The following is a 14,302-nucleotide window of genomic DNA, read 5'->3' as shown; positions in this document are numbered from 1 at the left end:
TCGTGTGTAAGATAGATACGTATGTGTATCGATCTCGTTCTATTGAAGGGTATCCAAGAAGCGGTAGAACCTGTCCGAGGGCCATGATCATATTGATCAACTCAGCAATCAACTATGAATTGTGCCATGAACAACAGCATCGATATGAAGGCAGAAGCATGACTCACTCTCACGACCTACCAGCCCACCGTTAAGTATGGAGTCGTCATCAACACAAGTTTTCACGGTGCAATCCTATTACAAACCACAAACGGTGAGCCACGAGTCTGAATCTTAGATGCAAATAAAACTCACAGCTGTATACGCGCACGCATCGGAGCAACAGTCAGAGCCTTGCTGGCAATACTTGCCAACGGCACGACATGATCTGCTGAAAACAGATGGGGTTGCGCTGACATACATAAATGTCGTCAAAGCAACCAAGACGGTGAGGAAGGAGAAATGCATTGGTCGTAGGAGGCAAGATAGAATCTGGCTGAGGGCTCTCAGATGGGGGAAAAGAATGCAAGCTTTTATGTCCTAAGAGCCTTGATAAATGTTCCGGAAAGGAACAATGGATAGGGTAATAGTCATTGTTCGTCGGCTCTGTGACTAGCGCAATATATGAGTTCTAATTGTCAAGGTTAGGTATTTTATGAAAGTGTGAGCTCACAATGGTTCGAAAGGTGGAGTGTATGGCTTCAAGCAAACAGTTCGGGTCCAATGACAGATCAGCATCATGGCATACGCAATTAAGTTGAACGCTTAAGCTGTCGCTGTACATATGGATCGCATAAAATGAAATGATCCACGCCGTTATGCGTGACGCATGTCAAGTGTTTCCATTCGAGTGTCTCCACATACTGGACTTGATGTTGGCGAACTGTAACACATTCAACGTAAGTATATACTTCGCATTGATTATGACTGATAGGCTATGATCCGTTACGATTCAGAAGCTCATCATGACTGCATCGGCTTTCCTAGAATACAAAGTGCTTGCAGGGTGAGATTCTTTTTCTCAAAAGCCCGCCACTTTCCTCCTCAGCGCTGCAGATACTTATTATGAGAGTTCTGACAGCCATAAGCAAACCAAAATCAGAAACATAGGTAAAAAGATCGAAGACACTTACTGCAACACAGGAATTGATACTACTGTTGAGCAGTCCGCATCGCAGCGGTAGTGTTCACTATCCGCTCTATAAAAGCGCTTTGGCCATGCTATTCGAGATATTTATATATCATTTGGAGAGACTGGAATATTATATTTGTACTTGTAAGTGGTAGGCGGGCGCGCCCTAGTAGGTGTCGGAAGTTGGACTGCATCGCAGTTTAAATTCTAAACATCACACCTTGTTGACACCAACACGGTCTTCGCCGCCGGCGCGCTTGACGCCGACATTCGAATTTCAGCCTGAGAGCAGTTCCGTCGCCATTCCCATGATGGCACTGTATACTGTATATCCTCCACCTTGGCGAAAATAATACTTCCGTTCTGGCCCATCATGCGACTGCGAAGAGCATTCACAATATTCTTGAAATTCACGCTTCCGCTGGCGTTCATCATAGGTTACACGATATACTATCTCTATGAGCCGCATGGGAGCATCGGCCTCGTATTCCATCAACGAACATGGATACAGCGCGAAATACTCCCACTGTCCCCACTTGCAGGATGTTTCGAGCCCGAGCGCATCAGCACACTGTACAACATCAGTGATGCCGTGTATGGCGGGAAACGGTTCGAGGTTCAGGCAGGTGTACCATTGCGGATGGGTATGGACTGCTATGAGTTAGCAGGAATAGTAAGATTTACAGAAGGGGAACGAAAGGCAGAGGAACGGTATATTCCACCAGAGGAGCGAGCACAGTTCCATGCATATTGGCGCGTCGATCTTGCACCCCTCGGTGAGAGACAAGAATACATGCTAAAGTCATTCTTCGCTACGCAAGACCTGCCTCGCTCTCGTCTAATGCTCTGGTCAAACGGCGACCTATCACTCAATCCAATCGTGCAAAAGTATCTCGAACTGTTTCCTAGCTCGTTCACACTTCAGATAGTGGATATACCTGAATTAGCCAAGGGCACGGCAATGGAGAACCACCGCTTACTCAATCTCGAAGACAAGAAAGCATGGGTGGATGGTGACCTCGTCCGCTTACTTGTCATCTGGGCGTACGGCGGCGCTTGGATAGACGTGGACATGCTCCTAACCCGAGACCTCTCTCCATTGCTTGAGCACGAATTTGTAACGCAATGGGACTGCTACGGTAATCTAATAATCAACCCTTTTTCGTCCACTAATCCACAAGTTTCCTCAGACAAGATTTACCAACCGTTCAACGGTGCGCTTATGCACTTCCGCAAGCACTCGCCTTACCTCTGTGAAGCCTTCCATCTCATGGCACACAGCACTCCCCCGCGTTCTCCAAGTACTGATTGGGGGTCAGTTCTTTACCATAGGCTATGGCGGCGCCTCCTCAACGAATCCATACCCCCCTTTAAAATTTTACCGTTCTGCTTCTCCGACCCTCTGGTATGTCGGCTCGATAACAGAGCGCCAGATCCGTTTGAGCCTGATCGCATAGACGGGAAGTGGACCGGCAGACCTGGGGAAGGGCTTGAGGAGGGTGGAGCGCTAGATAGGGCGCTAGGAAAGATATTTGCCGTGCATTTGCATAATAGGTGGGATCAAGCCTTTCCCAAGGGCGGCTGGGTGGACCGGCTGTTGTTGAGGAGGCACGAGGAGGAGATAGAGAGGAAGGTGCGAATAGATGGTAATTTCTGATATTGTGACCTGCTAGCTTAGAGATTGGCTGCAAGTCCTGACAGGTAAATTTTCAGTTCCAGAATGGCACTACGCCACACAACGAAGCGATAGTAGAGTGAGTTGTTCGTGTTCTGTTCGAGCGACCAAAACAAGGGTGGCTATGAGATGATCATCTGCGCTTGGATGAACATGAAGGTTGCTGGTAAGACTTTCGAAAATGGAAAACATGGGACCAGAAGTTGAATATTCGTTCATGAACACATCTATGTATGAAAAGTCATCCACGAGAGAAGGAAATTGTTACGGTGCGTTGCGGGAGCTTTGACTTATTGTCAATGGAATATGTTTCCACATTCCCGAAGGCAACAAGGATGAAGAACGTATCCTTTTGTGATGGAGTAGTCGCTGAAACTATAGTGGAAAGAAAGACTGAACTGCCATATCCATTAGTTTCTAGCCGACAAAAGCGATTGAACTAGTAGCCCTTCTTGAATTTCCAGTCCTACATTTGTATACTATGTAAGGCGTTGTCCGCGTCAGCCCGACGTAGCACACCGATAAATGGCAAGGAGCTCCTGTCCTTGTTATTGTTCCTGACTTTACCATCACAAACTGAGCTCGGGAATTTACTCGTTGGGCACCAAAGTTACGAGTAGTACCGTTCTACGGGGAAGCGAAGGCTCGGGACGTGATCATTCGATATGAGTTGTTCCATCCCTCCGACCGAAAGGGTAACGTAATTCACGATTACCTGAACCTTCGCGCAATCCCTGGGATTTGATCAATATTTGGTGGCCAATATCGTTCTTGTCGAGAACTTCCAGGAATGGTTGTGAGGGCAGCGTGCACTTCAGTTGGAATTCAACGTGTTGCCGTGCAGCGTCATACAGTCTAAGTCGTTTGCGACGTGTAGCTAGTGAGTAGAAGGTCCACTTCCGAGGGTCCCATCGAGTTCATTTGGAAATAAGCAGGGGTGCGCAGTGAGCACAGTGAGATGGATACATCTGTTCACTCACCTTTTGTCCCCGCACTTACTAGCAGGTCGTACGAGTCGAGAAATAACAGTGTACGATACAAAAACTCTGGTGAGAGCTGCACTAGTTTGTTGGCCCTCATAATCTGGCACTAATACAAAACCCATATTACGAACAGGCAAATGTTCAGCTTTTGCATAAGAAAGAGCAGGTCGAGATTTCAGGTGAATGAGACTAACAAAAGGTTCCGATAATGAAAGCGCACGTGGAATTCCATTTTGGGCGTGTGAAGTAGCCTCATGCTCTGAGAGCAGAGGACTGAATGACAAGAACAAGACCGATGTCTTCCAACGGCGCAGCCATCACCCGGATTGACTCGAGATCCCCAGTCCACGCCAGACCATTTTCTCCTATTAATCACGTCGTAAATGTGGATGGTCGCTCATCTCTGGACAGCGAACGCAGCTCCACGTCTTCTCCCGTAGTTGGCATCAATGGACATTCCCGTGCCCTCGTGGACGAGGAGGGCTTGGACCCCATCGAGAAGCTGAAGAGAGAACTCGAACGCGAGAGAGAGGAGAAGGATAACCTTGCTGCACAGTATCGTAACCTCTTAGCCAAACTCACGACGATGCGTACAAGTCTAGGCAATAAGCTGCAACAGGATGCTGTGCGTTTCTATTGGAGTATCTACTACTTTTTGCTACCCTAACAAACTATGCATTAGGAAGAACTCGATAGGAGGGAACAACTCGTTCAGCATCTTACGGCTCAGAATGAGGATCTGGTTTCCACCGTCGAGACTTTGAAAGCCGAGCTCATCGCATCTCATGAAGAAGCAGAACACAATTCAAAGGAGCTAGATACAATTCGGAGTCAGGTCCTGAACGAAAATGCGCAGGAAAGTCTTCTACGCGAACGTGAGCTTCGGGAGACTTTGAGTGAGCTTGAGCGATGCCGCATCGAACGTAGCGAATGGGAACGCGCCACAATGCAGGAGAAGATGTTGGGTGATGAAGCAAGATTGAACCTGGAGACGTTGAGGCGTGATCTGGAGATGGAACGCGAAGTTCGAGATCGAGAGTCAGTTGAGTTGGTCGCAGCACGGGAGACTGCGACTAACTTACAGTCAGTGCTGGAGGATTTTTCAGCATGTAAGCAATGTCATGCATATTTTATGCTCAAGTTCTCCATGCTGAAGCATCGACAGCAAAGGAACACGAACTTTCACAAGCTGTGAAGGACTACAGATCTCAGCTCGATGATGTCAACATATCATTAACCGAATTCAAGCGACGAGCTCTAGACGCAGAGGTCCGCCTCGTGTTCTGGTCGGTTATCTAACCAAGCTCAAATATCAGACAGGCCCAGCTTGACGAACTGAAAATCAATGCCTCGCGGACACAAGAGCTAGAGCAGGACGTCAAGGAGAAGAATCTATTGATCGGGAAGCTGCGACACGAAGGTCTATTTTCATCATCACATATGTTGCCTAATATCAATATTCTTTTCAGCCGTAATTATCAACGAACACCTTATGGAAGCCCTCCGTAGACTTCGGCGCAATTCATCTGACACGAATGTAGATCGGAGATTGGTCAACAACATTCTTCTATCATTTCTTTCCACTCCACGTGCCGATGCAAAACGCTTTGAAATGCTCACGCTCCTTGCATCTATTCTATCATGGACGGACGCCGAACGTGAAAAGGCAGGCCTGCAGCGTTCTTCGATAACGGCTTCATCTGGCCATTCATTCTGGGGACGTCCATCAAACATCGGGTCACCAAGTCAAAGGGCAGTTGATTTGGAAAAGACAGACGAGACCGAGGTAATACCACGAATTTTGTTGCTGCAACAGCAAGCTCACCGTTTTTCTGCTCTAGTCTTTTTCCCGCCTATGGGTAGAATATCTGCTCACGGAAGCAAATCAGGGCGAAACGCCCACAAGACAGACGCGCTCGAACGCCTCAGTCCCAAACAGTCCTATGCACTCACCAAATATTCTCTCCTCGCCAACGGGGCTAAAGGGAACACGGCGCCTAGCATCATTCACTAGCGCAGCAAGCGCGGCAAGCTTACCAAGCTTGGCGCTGCCGCCGTCCCGGAAGGGTAAGGAAAAAGAGGTGGTACCGTAACGTCCGCCGGTCGGACTTGCCGATGCGATGCTCGTCGCTGTCTGACTTTATTCCGTTTTTGCACGCTTGGACACTCAGTGTCATTTTTTGTTTCCCATGTTATTTAGGGCACGCGTTGCTGTAAGCCGACTGGCTTGTGGGAGATTATGTTTACCTCTGGTACAGTAGTATTAATAGCACCAACTCAAATGCGGCAAAGGAGGTCGATACGAAGGAGGTTTACGTGGTTGGAAAAAAGTATGAGACGTTCAAATATGCCGCTTATTGTCCCGCAAGATGATGAATGAGCTTCTATAAAGCGACAACTTGGGATAGACCAAGGAGTTTAATATTGAAGATACTGACTATGAAATTACTGTAACTTATAAGAACAAGTGCACTTAGCCATGGGTCTTTCATGAACAAAATTCTCCAAGGCAAGCTCAGTTTAATGCAAGAAGCATTTTGCGGGGGTCCTCGATGTAGTCGCGAACTTTCACTATAAACGCCATCAGCACGCTAGGTGAGACCAAATGACAAGAGGAGTACGAACCCAAGAAGGTAACTGCCTCCCGACCATCGAGTAGTCTGTGGTCGTAGGTTAGGGCAACAACCATGATGGGTCGGATGACGATCTGGCCGTTAACTACGACAGGCCTGTCCTTGATCGCGTGCATGCCTAGCACAGCAGACTGTGGCAAGTTGATGATGGGCGTTCCGTACAATGAGCCGAAGACACCACCATTGGAACTGAACGCGCGAAATTAGTCTTGGTTTGGGTTGATAATCAGAAAAGCTTACATGGTGAAGGTCCCTCCTGCCATGTCCTCGAGAGTTAACTTACCGTCCCTGGCCTTGGTGCCGAGAGCGGCAATCTCCTTCTCGATATCAACAAAGCCCATGCTCTCAGCATTCCTCACTACGGGAGTGACCAAGCCCTTCGGAGTCGCGACAGCAACGCTGAGGTCGACGTAATCATGGTAGACAATCTCATCACCCTCAATGGACGCGTTTGCAGCAGGAATTTCCTTCAGTGCCAGCGCGCAAGCACGAGCGAACGCGCTCATGAAACCCAACTTGACGTCGTGTTCCTTGAGCACCTCATCCTTGTACTTCTTTCGCATCTCCATGAGAGACGACATGTCGATCTCATTGAAGGTCGTGAGCGAAGCGGCAGCGTTTTGAGACTCCTTCAGACGCTCGGCAATGCGCAGGCGCATACGGTTCATCTTGACCTAAGGGATAGATGCACGTCAATATCCTTGCAGAAGGTGCAGCGATGAAATACTTACCCTGGTCTCACCCCGGTTGCCTGGTGCCTTTGGCGCGGCGGGAGGTGCTTTTGACTTGACCTCCTTTGGTTTTGAGTCCTGCTTCACTTCCTTCTTGGACTCTTTCGGTCCCTCGGGAGGAATACCGCCACTCTGTTTGTCGACACCTGAAGGTGCGGGAGGCTCCGACGTCGTCTTGTCTAATTGTTGGTCCTTAGGTTCTTCAGGGTCTACCTTCTTCTGTTCTTGAGGGGAGGGAGATGCTAGAACCATGTGAATACATTGTGTGTGATTAAAGATGTGGGACATACCACCACCTTCACCGGGTTCAATTATGAAGAGGTCCTGGCCGACGCTGACAGTATCCTCCTCCTTTGCGAGCAGCTCCACAATCTTCCCTGATTTAGGCGCGTTCACAGAAACATCGATCTGAGGGAGTGGACGTCAGTGTGGTGTTCGTGCGATAGAAGTGTAAGTGAATTGCTACTCACTTTATCCGTCTCAATTGTCGCGACTTCCTCATCAGCCTCGACGCTATCCCCAACCTGTTTTGACCAAGACCGAAGAGTACCTTCGGAAATAGACTCTGCCATCTGCGGCACTTTTACAGTCTCAGCTGTGAATCAGCAAGACCAACAGAGCACGTTTGAATGATCATGTTTCGTTGTTTAGATACGTCATAGAACTGACCTTGGAGAAGATGTGATGAATGGAACTGTGCGCGTCTCATTTGCGAGTCGGCGACCTTCCTAGACAGACAAGAAAGTTATCATCCGTTAGCTTAGCTATGCTTCCAGCAGAGAAAAAACAGGCAGAAAACGCGCACCATCCTTTCGACAGCGATACAGCAGTGTCGTGGCATCGGGCATTTCTGCTTGCGAGAAAAGCACTACTGCGTGCTGCAGCGATAACCCGTTTCGACAGCATGTTCTATGGGTCAGATTAATGTGGTGGAAGATGTCCAGGAAATAAGAGTAATATGTTCCATGGCCCGGGAACCTGGAGTCTCATCGGCCATGGGTACGGAACAAATTGATGTAATATACATAGCCACAACAAACACGCCAGGGCGCCGATCCTCTGCTTTTCTACTCTCAACTCACACATCCGCATACTTTTTTTTCAAGAGTTATCCGAGCTGTCCCATCGTTTTCGCACCGATACTGAGAAACAGTTCACTTCTGCGCCCCCAGGCTGTCTTGCTTGACACGACTTTCGTGGTGCCTGAAAGAGGTGTTACATTGCAATGTTGATCATCAATGATCGGCATTGAACCTGGCAACAGCCCCTCAAACCAACGAAAAGATGGAGCCATGATATCACTAGCTGCGGGGCCTGCGGGAGGCTCAGACTGTTGAACAGAACCCCACCGCAAAACATCCTAATCTTGATGATTTAGTGGAGGTCGCTGCCAGAGGACCAAGTGTGTCACGACGTCAGATATAGACATATTATTGGGATATTGACAATCAGGATAAGCGATGTCGGATGAATGCTCAGACGCTGGATCGCATCGGCTTATAACCAACTCAGACCATGTAGATGACGGTGAAGGACTCATAATATTATTTTTCTGTACTCATGAACACCCATGACAGGCGATTATACTACTTCCATGCATATCTTTAGTGCGCAAAGGTCTGCGGTGAAGTGGACCTACGACTCTTCTCACAAGTGACAACTGGGCAGGCATTATCAGCACTTCGCCCAAACTTCTCCTGACTATTTCGACCGTGCTACTTAGAGCATAATTTACAACTCTTTCAAACACCGCAAGCAACGTATCGCTCGCCGCCTCGAATAAACGCACTCCGTGCAATAGTCGATATCTGGGGTCCGACCAATGTTCGATGCTGTTCCGCATAATCAAATCCTGGATTCTCGATACTGAGTCAACCTCATAGGGAAGCATATGCACAACACATACGAAGGCAGAGCCACATGTGAACTTATGGATGGCTCCAGTCCTGCGCAAAATACTCCCTCTCACGTGTGTAGTGAAAAGAGGCAGCATTCTTTTTTCAAACCAAATGTTCCCCAGTCCAGCTGATCGTCTGCAGTGTCACCTTTCGATATGCTGGCTGGTGCAAAGTACAGATTAGTATAGACTACGCTGCTTGCGAAGGGTTGAAGTGGCCTAGTTGAGAAAAAGATATAGGATGAACGGGTGCAACACCCCAAGTAAAACTTTGGCATCATTCCTTCTGCAACGCGACTCGCTCTTCATAAGGCACATATTCGTCCGCTTCCGTTGTCTTCCCCGGACTCCTCTCCACCCCCACAAAGGTCACCGCCAACAGTTATTTCACCACTTTCAGTCTCTTGTGCTGGCTGCATAACTCCGTAGTGGTGTAAGCACACTGGCTTATTAAAGTTCCCATAATTTACAATACATATATACCGGCTGCGATACTGAAAGACAAGCTTTCGGTATCATTCCTTTTGGCGTAACAGTTAAGCGGATGTGAGAGTCTTGACTAATAATCAAGTTACAAGTGGATATAAACCTTTGAATTCTTCATCAGCCACGAGTATGTGCAAATGTAACAATCCTATCTCGCTGGCCACTGTCTTCCACAGGCGTGAGTGTTAATGGCTCCGGGGTGTATTCCCCAAATTGTGTGCCGGCGCTATCTGTCTGAAAACCACTATCAACAGGTGAAGGCGAGCAAGGGGTAACAGAATACGGTGTAGATTGTGTAGTCACTGTAAGGTGACGGCGACTAGACTCGCATGGTCGATAGTCATTCGTCGTCGTCCACAATCTGACCGCACCATCGTGGCTTCCCGTAGCAAACATGAAAGGGTTATCCGAAGCATGATTCCATGCGACACACGTCAGGTCCCCGCCTAGGGCTTGGGCACGGACATGATGAAGAAGCACGGCTGAATCGCGGTCCCAGATATGTATATCACCAGCTGCTCAGCAGTCGTTCAGTTACAGGGCTGGGAAGAACCGGAAATAGCGCACCCTTGCCGGCACAAAGCACAAGCTGATCATCCTTGCCCCCAAAATAGCTCGGTCCTGCGAAGTCAACTGGCACTTTGGGCATATAAGTATGACGCAGAGTCAGCCGCGCCTGATCCTTGACTATTTCTAACTTCCACAGCTGGGGGAATGCCTAGATGTATGCACGAGAGAAACTGAGCAAAATAGGCGAATCGGCGATATACTGACAGACCTTGTTTTCATAAGAGACCAGAGCCACTTGTCCGTTCTTAGCCAGCGTTATATCACGAACATCATTCAGTACTGGCGTTTGGCTGCCACAAGTCGTCAATAAATGCCTCAAAGCATCATACTGATGAGCTCACTTTTCTATAACCTTCGTCTGGATGTTATAAACTAAAATAGATAAGAAATCAGATCCCACGAAAGACGACAGTGAACATACCCAAAAGCTGTTTTTCTACTCGGGACTTGCTAGGATGCAATCCTTTGGGAGAATATAGGATCGGCCCGACGCCCAATAACCACTGTAGATCGGGAGTAATGGCCACATCATGAATGAACAACCGATTGAAGCGATACGTGTCGAGGACCTGAAGAACGAGACTTGAGCAGCGTTCCAAAAAATTGACCTTGGTGCACGCACATTGCCGTTAAGATCCTGTCGAAATGAGTGGACACGTCATAAATAAGAGCGCGATGACCACTCACCAATTTGACCACTTCGCTACCCTCGACGGACAGAAATGCTGCGAAGATCACTTGTTGGCATAGTCTACGAGTGCGAGTTGGAACCTCACCTTCCCCTCTAGGTAACCATGCAATTGACTGGACATGATGCTGACGTTCGATGGTTTTTCGACACACTCCATCCTAAAAATGACATACAATTCAGCACGGCATTACTCTGCTTCCAGTTCAACCAACCTCTGTCCAAATTTTGATAGCCCGATTCAACCGTGTAAGGAGAAGTACACCGATTGGGGACCTTACCAAAAGATCAGCAAGCCATGGACACGAAGCAAGAATAGCGTACCAAGCAACTTGACCCACAAAGCCAGAAGCATGTGCAAGCACACGATGGGGCACACAAGGATCCTGTAGAGATATCATTGCCACGTCTTAATCAACCACTAGCACCACACACCCCGACGCGGAAGATGATGGATGTCCGATCCCAGCTATTAAAAACATCAATACACAGCGTACTCCGCAGGCTGGAAGGGAATACCTTGAAGTTGCTAAAAACTTCCCATTGGGTGAAAATTGCAAGTGCCTGACGAGTGCTGAATGCGCAGCCAAATCTTGCGTTGTCTCTAAGCTCTTGAGCTTAGATATGAGAGAAGCAACTTTGGAGCCTCTAAATGTTGTAGTGATACCTGTCTCTGGCATCGCTCTCGATGTATCTGTGAATGCCGACGAAGTTGTTCGTTTCCGCACAGGAGAAAATGGGCTGCTAGGAGAAGATGTTGCAGACTGAAGCATCATGACGGACCGAATGGCACTTGTTAAACGGTCTCGCGCTGTAATCGGAGAGCTTGACGTGCCGCTGAAGGTGGTGGTTGGTGACTCCAAGTTGGGATGTGAAGAACCCTCGCCACTGAAACGCGAGTAGGAGTCTGTGGATTGTCGGATGGGTGATAGCGGAGAAAGGGGTTCAGGAGAGCGTGATATAGTGTGAGCATACTCGCCAGTAGTCAGGTTGTCGCCTTGCTCTATCGCGGTTGTCGTGATTGTCCCCATCGATGACACCCGTCTACATTTGTGACCTGCAAATTCAACACCTTTTTGCACATACCGCGAGCTCCAACCAAAGGTTTTGCTAACAAATGAGACAAAACGCAGAGCCATGAAGCGTCGCAGAGCATCTTTCAGAACATCAGAAAGCCACTTCGACCCACGATGATGCACAAATGTCCATTTCTCAGAGGCAACCCAGGCTGAAACCGCTGCTAGGCCAAATGAGGTGAACGCAGTAAAAACGGTTGTGATTGTAGATGTAACTTTGCCCTGTGATACATCATAAGTAGAAGGAAATTTCGAAAATAGCTAAGGGAACTCACCTGTTGTGTAGAATATGTGAACAGTACAAGTCCAGCCGAGAAGCAAGTCACAGACATCACCAGAAATACTAAGGGTGATCGTTTAATCCACATCAGTACCCACCACGGCACGCGATCACCAGGTGATCGACTATACGCATCAGCTGGGACTTGCTTCAGGTCCGAAGGATACTCACTACATAGCCTGTTTCCAAGAAAGCCCCAGCAAACTATTAACAGCAGCAGCGATGCTGAATACAAGCGAGGAGAACCAGAATGCATTAACTCCGTCAGAGAGCATATCTCCAGTCTGAGAATACGAGAACTGCAGTGTGGTCGCAGTGACGGCGGAGAAGAAGGTGGCAACGGTGGACAGAGTTAAAAGATTTGCTGCAGCGTGCTTCTGTGCGAATCGAATAGTTGGGACACCTCGAACTAAATTAGAATCATGTCGCCTGAGTAGACCAGGGGATCACACACCAACTTCGATGAACATAGATAACGTCCCAGTAATGCTGTCGATGTGCTCTCCCATTTCAGCCGTAAGGTCATGAACATAACGCTGTACAGCAGGGTATTTGAATTGTCCTGATAAAAGATATTTAGAATCACAGGTCATTGAGTCCTATGAGACTGGGAGAGGCTTACCTCTATATTCTTGTAAACAACATGCCCAGTACTGCTAAAAATTAATCAAGTGCTACACAAAAGGTGTAAATTTATACCTTCAAATCGCCCTCGAATGATTTTATCGAAGTGTTAACAGCCTCATCAGTGAATTCCGGAAATTCGTTCAAGCATTTCAAGAAGGTCATGAGGGCAGCAGCGAAGTTCTCAAACTGCTCTGGGAGGCTCTCAAGATCAAGGCTGTCTTCAATATTAACAGGAACACGTCCTGGCATGCTCTTCCGCCGCCGAGCATTGCGCTTTCTGTCCATTAGATTGGGGTTGACCAAAAATTCGCGTTGCTGACGAGAGATTTTCCGAGGAAAGAGATCAGCCGCATTGTCCCGGAAAAGGAAAAGGATTTGTGCAAGACGTTCTCGGAGCCGAAATGCGGAGGACAGAATTCCGACTGAACTACCAAGTTGTCGTGCAGCATTGCCGAAGTTTCTGAGCTGTCAGTGTGAATACCATGTCAGCCTAATCAGCCGCAAAACTTGTTGTTAAACAGCAGTGACCTCTTTGTCGAGACTATTGATCCTTCTGAAGGAAAATTTAATGCCAAAAAAATTTAGGGTTGATGGTAAACGAACTTTTGAAATCTGTTAAATTTCTCTGCTCCGGAAACCTGCAGTTGCTCGTCCACAGTCGCTAATCCGATGTTCAACCAAAGGTACAGCTGTCAGGCGATCCTACTCACGGGCATCTCTGTCATCCTCAAAGCTTGGATTCTGATCAAAGTCTGAGTTGAGAAGTCGATAAGCAGTCTAGGATTACATAGCACGGAAAGCTGACCTCGGTCAAGACATTCAGCCTGGCTAAGCTCGTTTAAAGCATTTAGGAGATTGAGCAATGTCTGCCTCCGTTTGGTATCGAATTTTGAAGGATCAACGCGGGGTTGATTAGCCGTCTCTCCGAGGAGATCACCTGCGCAATCTTTAAAAAGACCAGCTACAGGCGCGGGACCGGTAGCTGGGAAGTCGTGCACAGGTTCAGCCACGTTTCGTTTGCAAAATAAAATATATCATACCGTGATGCATATTGTTATACACGGCTGTGGCAGCTGCAGTGCAAGTAGGCGTTAAAGATAGTTCTAGTTATGAAACTTTTGATAGGATGTGGTTTTTATGAGAGTTCTGGTGATGCTGCCAGTGAGTGAAGAAGGGCATAGACTCGAAGCAGGCGAGAAGCAACGATACATTCCATTTGAAAGAGCCTGTCACGAAAGGAGTTGGGAACCGAGTTATTCGCCACTCATCATGAAAAGTTATGAGTAAGACACTGCCATAATGTGTTGAATCTTGATAGACCTGAGACGCGACTTGGCAAGTATTAAATTATTAATAACTTGGATAACTTATGATGCTCCAGATATCCCATCCCTACCATTTGCAGGTCCCAACAGTAGTCCCCAGCTCACTTTTCATTACTTCCCCGCTATCGCTAACAACGAGCTCAAGGGAGCAAAAAGTGCTACAAACTTTTGCTGCCGAACCGTGGCGTATCGGGCCACGTGCCAGTGCCAGTGTTATCAA

General features: G+C 47.9%; 4 protein-coding genes across 4 annotated transcripts; 2 read left to right on the top strand and 2 right to left on the bottom strand.

The window, feature by feature from the left end:
* Positions 1-1,339: 1,339 nt before the first annotated feature.
* F5147DRAFT_690906 (glycosyltransferase family 32 protein) lies at positions 1,340-2,872 on the top strand. The gene is made up of 2 exons (XM_041437103.1): positions 1,340-2,250; positions 2,302-2,872. The coding sequence occupies exons 1-2, from the start codon at positions 1,485-1,487 to the stop codon at positions 2,766-2,768; spliced, it is 1,233 nt and encodes a 410-aa protein (XP_041293798.1). The 5' UTR covers positions 1,340-1,484; the 3' UTR covers positions 2,769-2,872.
* A 1,182-nt stretch (positions 2,873-4,054) lies between these two features.
* Positions 4,055-6,116, top strand: F5147DRAFT_141727 (uncharacterized protein). Its single transcript, XM_041428243.1, has 6 exons — positions 4,055-4,394; positions 4,452-4,878; positions 4,935-5,038; positions 5,090-5,189; positions 5,239-5,555; positions 5,611-6,116. The coding sequence occupies exons 1-6, from the start codon at positions 4,065-4,067 to the stop codon at positions 5,860-5,862; spliced, it is 1,530 nt and encodes a 509-aa protein (XP_041293797.1). The 5' UTR covers positions 4,055-4,064; the 3' UTR covers positions 5,863-6,116.
* Positions 6,117-6,284: 168 nt separating this feature from the next.
* F5147DRAFT_753069 (uncharacterized protein) lies at positions 6,285-8,134 on the bottom strand (the record flags this gene model as incomplete). Its single annotated transcript, XM_041440233.1, has 8 exons — positions 7,939-8,134; positions 7,803-7,861; positions 7,604-7,728; positions 7,424-7,541; positions 7,134-7,375; positions 6,643-7,076; positions 6,395-6,591; positions 6,285-6,340 (listed from the first exon to the last, which is right to left on the bottom strand). Exons 1-8 carry the CDS (start codon positions 8,037-8,039, stop codon positions 6,285-6,287), a joined length of 1,332 nt encoding a protein of 443 aa, XP_041293796.1. The 5' UTR covers positions 8,040-8,134.
* A 1,499-nt stretch (positions 8,135-9,633) lies between these two features.
* On the bottom strand, positions 9,634-13,807 carry F5147DRAFT_772778 (WD40-repeat-containing domain protein; the record flags this gene model as incomplete). The annotated part of the gene is made up of 21 exons (XM_041441375.1): positions 9,634-10,031; positions 10,084-10,234; positions 10,295-10,376; positions 10,428-10,458; positions 10,508-10,655; positions 10,709-10,723; positions 10,774-10,935; positions 10,990-11,050; positions 11,099-11,160; positions 11,210-11,243; positions 11,294-12,072; positions 12,126-12,255; positions 12,302-12,533; positions 12,585-12,692; positions 12,753-12,783; positions 12,830-13,222; positions 13,286-13,310; positions 13,361-13,418; positions 13,468-13,509; positions 13,563-13,739; positions 13,798-13,807. The coding sequence occupies 21 exons, from the start codon at positions 13,805-13,807 to the stop codon at positions 9,634-9,636; spliced, it is 3,129 nt and encodes a 1,042-aa protein (XP_041293795.1).
* Positions 13,808-14,302: the final 495 nt, after the last annotated feature.

The sequence above is a fragment of the Suillus discolor genome (genome assembly GCF_016758755.1).
Source record: "Suillus discolor strain FC423 chromosome Unknown F5147scaffold_22, whole genome shotgun sequence".
Lineage (NCBI taxonomy): Eukaryota > Fungi > Basidiomycota > Agaricomycetes > Boletales > Suillaceae > Suillus > Suillus discolor.
This window is presented reverse-complemented; position numbering and strand designations above follow the sequence as displayed.